The sequence below is a fragment of the Vidua macroura genome, chromosome 8, assembly GCF_024509145.1.
Source record: "Vidua macroura isolate BioBank_ID:100142 chromosome 8, ASM2450914v1, whole genome shotgun sequence".
Classification (NCBI taxonomy): Eukaryota; Metazoa; Chordata; class Aves; order Passeriformes; family Viduidae; genus Vidua; species Vidua macroura.
Window position 1 is genome coordinate 6,922,481 of NC_071578.1, and position 10,617 is coordinate 6,933,097.

General features: G+C 39.5%; 1 protein-coding gene across 3 annotated transcripts in view; it reads left to right on the top strand.

Moving 5' to 3' along the window:
- The window catches only part of SHTN1 (shootin 1), a 54,758-nt gene that overhangs the window by 10,194 nt on the left and 33,947 nt on the right, over positions 1-10,617 (top strand). For 2 of the 3 annotated variants that reach the window (XM_053984050.1, XM_053984051.1), the window contains exons 3-5: positions 3,234-3,294; positions 7,178-7,272; positions 9,334-9,502. In XM_053984050.1, the coding sequence (XP_053840025.1) occupies positions 3,234-3,294; positions 7,178-7,272; positions 9,334-9,502 (325 nt within the window). The remainder of the gene's footprint in view (positions 1-3,233; positions 3,295-7,177; positions 7,273-9,333; positions 9,503-10,617) is intronic. The other variant, XM_053984052.1, reaches the window with a different exon arrangement.

Here is a 10,617-nt window from a genome sequence, read left to right on the forward strand (position 1 = left end):
AAAGTAGTTGGCAAAAAAGAAGCCTGTTAGTAGAGCATAAACAAGAAATGAGAAATTAAAGTATTGCCTTGTGTATTGGCTAGCTAGAAGGCTAAAATCTGGAAGGAGTGTGATCGACAAATCTTCTGAATTTGCGCCTGCAAAGATGAATAATATATGGAGTTATTCACAAAATTAATTTTGGCAACTGGACTGTTAATTTTTAAAAATACAGGTGCAATGTATTTTTGCTGCTAGGAGATTATCACTGAGCCCTGTAGCCAGTTCAGGACTGCAATATTGTGTGTGTACATTGTTGGGGTTTTTATAAGTGAGATAATGGTGGTATAAATATTAGATAACTACTACTAGATATATTAAATAAAATAGAATAAATGCTTATTTTACTTTGCAGAGAAGCTGGAACTCTTCATTAAATTAAAAACAGAAAATTGTCTGGCAATCCAGGAGCTACAAACTTTTAAATTTTTATTCAAGGGTATTCTTCAGTTTGGAGTTATCCCTTAACAGTGAAAAGGGGAAGCTTAGGAAATACATGGAAACTGTTTCTCCTCAGCAGTTGCGTGTGCTTGAATGTGGAAAGTGAACAGTAGATTTGATAGTAATGTTATGCTATTTGCCTTTTAATATTTAGGAAGAGTGATACTTGTGTCCATTTATGATTCTATTGTGTATGCCTCAAATTGCCTTTTTGAAAAGTGAGATGGTTATGAACTTTTAAGACTTCTGTGGGACATTTTATGAGCAGCTCATATGTCTAAATTTTGATCTTTAAACTTTTCAGTTTTAAAGGTAAGGTCAATTTGTTTTGAAGGGTGACAGTATTTTTTATTATGAAACATAGCTTATAGGCTTTTTATTTTTGTGTATATTTCAAATTTGAAACAGTTTAAGTAGTTAAAGAAAATTTCAAATTTTTCTAATTCTTAGAAGATAAACTGGGGTATTTTTTGGAAGGACCTGTAACAGCTCTGCTTACATGGCTCTGATTGCAAGACAGAAGGCAAAGTGCTTTCCATTGATCATTTCAGCAAGGGCAGCAATCTCCCACTCTCCTTTTCTTCTTCTTCTTTCATTCTGAAGCACAGTAGCAGCAAAAGGAAGGTATTGAGAAAACTGCGACTGGGAGCAGGAATTGCTCTGCAGAGACCCAAGCCTAGAGACCCTGATTGTGCAGAGAAATGTCACGGTTATGAGGAGAATAGTCAGCTTGCCGTGGTCCAAATGGAGCTCTCTCTGCAAATAGCACTCGAGGTGAAGTGGAATAGGTCATTTAACTTCCCCTTTCACTGCACAGGGAAAGCTGCTTTGCCTTACAGCGTGCTGCCTGGAGGATTTTAAAAGGAGTTTTCCCTGTCATTGGGATAAGGGAGTGTGCTATGTCCTCTACATCAAGGCTTCCATCAGTAGGAAAGTTGTTGACTTCCACAGGCAACAGATTCTTAAAATGCTAATGTTCCTGGGTTTTAAATTGCTCACTTAATGTGCAGTGGGCTGAAAGCTTGCAGTGTGCAGAAAAATCATGTGTGGGTGAAATATGTCAGTGTGGCTCCAGGGTCTTTCTTGGAAAATCCAAGGAGGCAGCAGCTCCCACCAGTTCCCCTTCTGTGGCGGAACTGTGCTCTGCAGAACAGCCACAAACACCTTCTGCATCTTTCACTGCCTTCTGCTCTTAGGCTGCACTTCTGCCACGAAGGTAACACAAATTTTTGCTGAGGAAACAGTGGGAGGACAGCAAGCAGCAAGATTCATGCAGAGATTTCCCTTTCCCACCTCTCCTCTGCAAGATTCTCTTCACAGGTTCTTTGTTAACAGGGCCCCAGGAAATGGTGAGTCCTCGTCCGGCGCTGCTTGCTCAGCACGTCTTTGCTCTTTCTGCAGCTCTGCCCTGTTTCACAGTCCTTACAGCAGCTGGTGACTGACCTGTCCTCCTACTCAGCCCCTGTCCCTTGAAGCCTCATCACCCCAGGGCCATGAGAAGAGAGAATTCTTGTTGAGTGCAACTCCTTTTGCTCCCACAGATAGCCGTCAGCTGCCCCTGAGCCAGCACCAGTGGCATCCTCGCCTTGCCCAAGAGCAGATCCTTCTTTGGGTCTCATCCAAGGTCCTCTGTAGCTGATAGAAGAGTTCTCTTGAATTTGGCTGCCTTTGAATCAGACTCTCCCCTTTCTTGTTGCTTAACAGCAGGCTCCTTTCCCAGCTAACTCAAAGTGGCTCCTCATGTGGAAAAACTGAAAATCGAGCAAAATCATTTCAGGGTTGTTTTTCTTGGTTTTTTTTTTTTTTTTTCTTTTTTTACCCAGTTCTGTTCCAGTGGCCAGCATCCTTGTAATTGGAGTTGCACTGTAAGAAGCTCAGTCACACAGATCTCTTCCAGAAGTTAACTCATGGTCTTAGGTTGATTTATTGCTGTGAACATGCCCAGCCGCATGTGAGGAAGGATGTGTGTGTAAGGCGCCTTGTGTGCCAGTCATACTTCACCCTGGGTCATGTGCTTTTCACACTGTGGTTAATCACTGACTGTGTCTCTTGTGAATTTTACTCATTTCTTTGAGTTCTTTCATTTACTTACAGAATGGGTTTTCTTAGAGAACTCTATTTAACATCTGTTTTATTCTTTCTTTTTGAAGAAACCGTTCCATCATAAGATCAGTGATTGCAAGCCTGTGTAGTGTTAGCAATAACCACAAAATTAATAAAACTAGGTGATGGGAACTCCTTAAAGCATGAACATGAGTGCCTTTCTCTCTACCAAGCTGAAACTTTGCTCATGATGTAATGAAATCAAACAGCATGTCCTGATTGGCTTTGAGGTTTTCCCTGCACAGGGTGGGTACAGAAGTGTAGGCCTCTTTGCTGACTATTTGTGTTAAAGAAACTAGACTTAAAGCCTATTTTTGACATGCAAAGTAGTGGTTCTCCTGTTGGTGTAACATGGATAACTGCTTATATCAGTTTTGGATTATGTGTCTCTTTAAAATATTTTCAGAGTAGCTCTGAATCAGAAGCTAAATCAAGTACAGTGTGCCAGTTTGGCTAAGAAGTACCCTGAGTAATGAATTTTTTATGCATATTTTCCATTGATCTTACATGGCTGGAAGGAAAAAGAAATGCTTTGATAGGCTTCTGTACATTATTGTGCTGGCAGTTGATCTTGGTTGGTTTTGCATGTTGTGACTGACTGCTAATTAAATAACTGGATCAGTGTTTCATTTCAATTTTCTCTTCTACAGTGTGACAAAATCAAGCAAGAACGAGATGAGGCTGTCAAAAAGCTGGAGGAGTTTCAGAAAAGTAAGCTGACAATGTCAGTGGGATTTTCTTGATGTAGACAATTACAAACATAGTTCTGCACACTCTACAGCAGTGTTAAGAATGCTGAGATTCAGGTCCACCTGCTGTTTCTCCTTGAAAGCTGAGTTTAAGGAGCTAATCCAGTGAGACTTTGCCCACAGAATAAATACTGTTACAGCATTTCTACTCTCTGGCAAGTAGTCATTCTCAAGGTGCAAAGTGGTGAAAATACAGTGGTGGCTCTATCTCACCTGGATTCTGCAAGTGACTTTTGGAATGATGTATGCTTGAAGTGAGTGGGATTTGATGCTGTTGCTGAGATTCATAATAATAATAATAATGGCAATTCTTTTCATGTAGGAGTAATACTACTTTAAGCATAGACACACCAGGAGAAGTTTTTTAGGACTAACTGCTCTCATGTGCTAATTTTTAGAGCAAGTTCTCTCTTGTCTGGGCTGTGAGAACGTCAGTATTCAGGTTTGCACTTTTATGGTAATGGTTCTATTGAAACCGTATGGTGTCTGGAAGCAACAAAGCACATCTAATGGGAGTGGAAGTATCCTGGTGGAATAGCTCCTTAGAAGAGACAATTACAATGGGATTGTGGTCTGTTACATCTGCTTTGTGCCAGTACAGTGAACTGCACGATGAAGCATCAGACATGAGGATGAAGTTAATGCAGGAGAAGGAAATCACATGGTCTGTACTTTTGTGTGACTGTGTTAAAGAGGAATTTGCTCACTTCTGTTTTATAATAGTTTGTGTGATACAATTATGGAAGATAATCTGAAATCAACAGGAATTGTCTACTACCTTGAATGCTCTTAGGTAACCAAGAATGTTTTCTAAGAAGCACAATTCCTCTGGACAAACGGCTGTCTGTTTTGTTTTTGTTATGATATGAGGAATACTGGAGTGTGGCAGAAAATGTCAAGTAGCTAAGACTTAAAATTTGAGGCAATATTTGATGTTGTAAGATTTTATAGGTTTCTTTTATCTTCCTTTCACATTTTTAAAGGACATACCTTGTAAACATAGTGATAAAATGCCAGGAATATTAGGATTTTAAAGCAATAATAGAGCCCATTATTTAAACGACAATATAAAAGGCAATTATATTGATGAAGAGCTACATTGGCTTTGTGTCTGTGAATAAACTTGGCCTGTACTCAGCTTCTATTTGTTCTCCTGGCATAAACACATATTGTGTGTGATTCCAGTTTAATGGGGCCCCGTTTGTATGCCAAGCAGCTGCATTTTAGGCCCTATTGCGTGATTTCATAGCTCTCTGAAAATTGGTTCTATTGAGCACAAGAGATAGAAGGTGGTGGTGGGGGGGAAAGCTTCAACACACAATCATTTCTTTTCAATTGGAGCCAGCAAGGTTGATGACAACATGACCATTGTGTTATAATGATAAGACCACTAAGGATCTGTACCTCTCATCAAGGCTTTCACACAACAGCAGATACAATTTAATTCACTGCTCTGTCAGCAGTGCTGATACCATTATGCCGTCTGTCTCCACAGTTATAATCACTGTCCTCCGAGAAATGCAGTTGAAATGATCTTGAGCAGTCAAAGAAACTCTCAATTAAGGCTGCCACTTCCAATGTGTCAGATTGTGTCTTATGCACTTGGTACAATTTTCACTTCCAATCCTGTTTATTTACAATGTCTACCAGTAATTATGCTTAACATGTCATTTAGTGAGGGTGCCCCTGCCAAGGAGATTGTTGGGTGCTGCGGTACCATTGAGGGGGAGTTTCTCGCAGTCAATGCCATCAGCGGCTTTTAGTCCCTGATGGGATGCAGTAGTAATGTTGATAATGCAAGTATCGTGCTCATCAAGTCATAATTAGATGCCACTCAAATGTGCCACTTGTAATAACAGTGTTGATTCATGTTTTCTCGGTGACTGCAACTACTAATTAGTTAAGTGGTTTTTGGTTGGCCTGCATTTGCTGTGGATTATTATTACCCCTGAAAAAAACTGTCAAGGTTAGAGATGTTTCAGGCCACTTAGTGCTTCTTTATGAATATTAATATTAACATAATAAGAACTTTGGACAGACTTAGGAAATAATATATTTTTTGTATTTAATTTGGAAAGACTTTTTTCCCCTGAGTTAATCATAATTGCAGGTTAATTAAGTTTAAATGAACCAAGAGTAATCCCTAGTTCTGCCATGAGAGCCCGATCCTTGTTTCCTAACTTTAGCCTTGCTTGAGGCCCTTAGATTCCTGTCTGTAAAATGGGAGCAGCTCTGGATCTCCATTGCTCCCTTATCAAGCCCAAAGCATCTCATTGCTCAAAGCTCCCAGGGCTCAGTGGAATAAAACCAGAAGAGACAGGGAGATGTACGGCCTGGAACTTTTCCTCTCTCAAATTGTATGTATTGTATGTAGCAGCTGGTACAACACGTTTGGAGCAGATAATTTCTCCATAGTCAGGTTAAGTGGAAATAAAAAGACAATCCAAGAAAGAAGTCTGGTTGCACTGGTGGTAGAAGACTTCATGTGAATATAGTTTTTAGACCAAGATTTACCAGAACGCTGCCCTGCCTTTTCTTTTTTGTAGATTTTGGGTCTTTTGTACAGCTACTCAGCAAACCAATGTGTTGCTAGTTTCCTCTGGTAACAACAAAACTTCAATAATGAAAACTTCAGTTGATATTAAATATAAAGCTGCATAAATAACATTTGTTAATGACCTTCTTTTTCCTATCATGAAGTCCTATATTGTAGTTATTAAGATGACCTCTGTATATCAAAGATGGCTTAAATATTTCTCTTCAATCTTTGGTCAAAACTCTTGGAAGAGGGCAAGGGGGCTTTTCTATTTTCCAGCCTTGCTCCTGCTCCAAAGTGTTGTTCAGTTGCAAGTAGTTCCCTTCTGTGCATTGAAATCCTGACACTGGGCTGAGGAGTTTGTGCCATGCAATTATTTGCAGAATTAGGGTCCAGGCTGCTGTTTGGGATTGGATGAGGGTGCCAAAGCCAAGGGGGAATTGCATCAATGAGCCTGAGAAATGGAAAACTATTCTTGGGTTTTCTGCTTTGCTCCCCCAGGGCAGCCTTAAACCTGTCCCTTAGACTTTGAACACTACTACAGTTCGTATGTACTGCTGGAAAAGGAGTGGAATTGCAAGATAAAATGTATCTGTACTGTTAAATTCTTCCTGATTCACATTGGTCTCCTATGTTACAAAATGAGATTTGTTTCAGAACTTTTTGATCACACTTTTGCCTGTTAGAGTGATGTGTACCCACAATGGTAATAGGGATTGCAGATGTGTCACTTGCTCCTCCAGCTGTGACGTCAAATGTACAGCCATGCATTCCAGCTGCAGTAAGCCCATTCTTGGTTTCAGGGAAGATTTTGTGAGTGTGTTGAGATCCGTGTTCTGAGGTGGAGTGGAGGTAGATGAGACCATGGTGCTCATTTTAGGGCCTGCCCAAGCACAGAGAGACTGAATGAGAAACAGACCAGAAAGTGGAAAGGAACTTAGTAAGACATCTCTTGAGGGATTATCCTAAAGGTGTCATTCTGATTCCTCAAGTGTTAGTGAAATGATGATGATGAGTGAGGTTTGTCAAGGAGGCTCCTGCTGGTCTTCTGCCTCTGTAAGTTTATGCTCAGTTCTACAGCTGCCCCTCTAAAGCTGCAGACACGGCTTGAGAGAATTGCTTAAAGGAACAACCCAAATATTCAATGCTCAGAACAGTTCCTATCTGTGGAAATTATCTAAGTATGTACTTCCCTGTGTTTGAAATGCTCACAATGGAAGTTAGCAAAAGAAGATAGGCTATTTCTGATCATGGGAGGCATGTGTCAATCTCAGGAAAATACTGACTAATTTTTGAACTCTTCCCTTAGTTTCTCACATGGTTATTGAGGAAGTGAACTGTATTCAGAACCATCTTGAAATTGAGAAGACATGCCGTGAAAGTGCTGAGGCTTTGGCTTCTAAGGTGAGAAGAATTATAGTGATGCTGGGGTTTTTTTGGATCTATTTATTCACCTGTTTATCTATTTATTTATTTAAAACTTGAGATTGTATGCATGACCCTTATATGTTTCTGTATAATCTAGTGGACCTGTGAAATAGTTTGGAAGTGGCAAAAAACTTAACAGCCAGATGCAAGATACCATTCCTGCCTTTTAAGAAAAAAAAAAAAAATACCCATTTTAATGTGGTTTCTATTTTCATGGACCAGCATCCTGATCTCTAGTTTTTATATGCATTTAGGTTAAATGGAAAATAAGTTTTAGAACTCCTCTGTATGAAAACAATAATGAGCATTTCAGTGTCTAAATCAAATGGAAAAAGTCAACCACTGCATTACATTTCAGGTGATTGTTTATGAAAGCAAAGCAAGGGCAGGGGAAAGGTGACCTCCACTGCTCTGTTGATTGCGTCTAGTCTGATGAATTTAGCAAGTGTGTAATTTTCTATATTCCATCTCATCAGAAGTGCATTATTATTAAAGAATGTTTTTATCTCTCTTATATATTTTTGGTTGTGTAAAATGCATCTGAGCCACTTCATCAGAAAATGGATTACAGCAATTTTGAACCAAATTTCATTAGCAATGCTGACTGCCTTTTTTTTTTTTCTTTTTTTTTCCCCTCCCTCCCCATTCCCTGCCCAAAGTACATCCTTAGATATGGTAAAAATCACACCAGCAAGAAATCACTTTAATTTAGATGCATTAGCAATGTACTTTCTGGAGGTATTTACTTAATTGTTTGCATAATGACACTATATTAGAATTCATAAGATAGACAATCAGCATATAAGCAAGAAAATGAACACATTTATGCAACTTGTCTTCTTCTCTGCACTTTCCCTGTAATGCAGGGACAAGGGCAGTTCAAAGACTCGCTTCTGCTCCGTGGGGCTGTTTGTCTGTGAGCTGACTGCACCATGTAGGGCTCCTCACACCACTCTCCCCACTTTCTTACTTTCATTCTTTGGGAAGGAGATAAGAAATTCTTGAATAAATCTCCCATGGTTGAAGGGCTGAGGATAAGGGAGGTCAGAGATGAATGCTTAGGTAAAAATTCAGGGTCAGATGAACTGTGCAGTGTATGTTTTCTTTGAAGATGCATATTGGAGTTCTGAAGTCCATGTTGACTTTGGTATGTGGTGTGTCATTAGTAGAAAATTGATTTTCATTCTTAAACCTAAGCACAGGGCTGGTGGGTGGGCAGTCTCCTGACATTTACCTGAACACCCCTGGGGTGTCTGGATGCAGGACAGTGAAAGAAATTATGAGAATTAAACATTTGCGTGGACTCCTGTTCAGTTTTTCTTGATCAAGACAGAGATGCCTTGTAGAATCCCTTCTGTCCCATCCACCAACCAGTCGTGTTCAGGCATCCAGCCCAAAGTGGTTTCTCACTTGTGGTCTGACCCATAAACAATTGGTTCATGAGATGGCTCTCATCTTGTGTATATTGACTCTACAGTAATAACTCAAAAGAATTTTGAGATAATTCTGTTGTGACTAGGAATACAGTACTGGTAGTATTTGTAGTTTATAAGCAAAATAGGGCATAGGAGAAGGTAAGGATTTTTATTTAACCAATTGATCCAACTTGGAAAACCAGATGAGCTTTCAGGGGCACAAACTCTTCTTCAGGTCATTCAGTTGGGACTCCTGGTACACATTTAAAGGTGGGGAGCTGAAGCAGCTATCACAAAGGCTGTGTAGCATTAAGTCAGCTTGATGTAGTTGATTTGATTGATTTAAACCTACACAGTATTTATTAAACAGAAGTACCAGAGAGGAAAAAAAGACATGGATAAAGCATCATGTTGAATTCAAGCCTCTCAGAGGAAAAAGTGGATAAGCACCCCATCTTCAGACCATTCTAATGTTGAACGGAACTTAATCTAATGTTACTTTGTCTTTGTTTGAGAGATCTTTTAATGATAAAGGACAAAAAATAGTAGACGTTTTTTTTCTTGCCAGCAGCTGAAAGACAGACTAACTAACTTCTTACTGTTTGTACTTCTCACCTTTCAGCTGAACAAAGAAAATAAAACCTTGAAAAGAATTAGTATGCTTTGTATGGCCAAACTGGGCCCAGAAATTATCACTGAAGAGATTAACATTGATGAGGATGAGTCATCCACAGATACAGAAGCTACCTCTGGATCATGCAATTCTGTGCACTGTCAGCAGCAAATAAAAGGTGAGCATTGTTGCTGATCCTACACCACCTGCAAGGCAGAAGTTGTCTGAAGAACAGCAGTGTTGGTTTGGACCAGAGACTGGTCGTGTTCCAAGTCATGCTTCTGGGAGTGGTCAGAATCAAAGGATTTCCAGGAATGACTAAGAGCATGGTGGGCTGGTAGTGTGTAACATAGATGGTGGGGGATATATAGCCTGCAGAGAAAGTTAAATGCAGTAGGAAAGTGAGATCTACCCAGCTAAATGAGTTCAATGCTACTGAATCAATAAAAGAAACATTTCCTAAAACCCTTAAAAAAATAAAAGTGAAGTAGAAGGACAAGGTCACCTTCAACTGCAATGTCATTATTTCAGAGCTTGTCAGACAGAACTCTCCATTTCTGTTTCCATTATGTACTTTTGTATGCACAAACTTCATTCATGTTCCAGAGCTATTACCAAACAAGCAGCCTGAAGAGGGACTGTTGTACTGGGTAAAACAGCAAAGCTGGAGAATATGGAAATATATTGATAAGACAGATCTGTGCTTTTTTTTTCAGAAATTTCTGGTTCTTTTTTGAAAGACACTTAATATTTCCGTTGTCCAAAAGCAGCCTTATTTCTCATCTCTGTGATGAAGTCATTGTGATTTTCTATATTGTTGTGTCATATTTGTGACAAGATTAAGTGCTTAACTTCTTTAGAAAAAAGGCTTTCACTTTTTATTTGATTGTAACTTGGAGCAGTACATGATGTTTAAGTACAACTTCTTTGAACTTTCAGTTTGACCTTGTTAATTGTTGACTTTTTGAATGCAGTGGCAGCAGTGGAGTGGTACAAAGTATCACTGAGGAAGAATGGTGTGTGTTGTAAAAATGCTTGTGAAACAATCCCACTGAAGAAATAGGGTGTCATAGTACCCTTCTGTTATCAGTTTTCCATCCTCTAGATGAAGGAAAAGGCAGCAAATGGTGTGATGTACACCATGCAACCCATCTGAATGGGAAATGAGACTCTGGAATACCACCTGCCTTTACTGGAGAAAGGTGTCAAGAATACATTTAGAGAATAAACACTGGCTGCAGATCAGATGGGAGGGTAGCAGGGTCAAATTAGAGAAATATTGAAGAAAGGTTT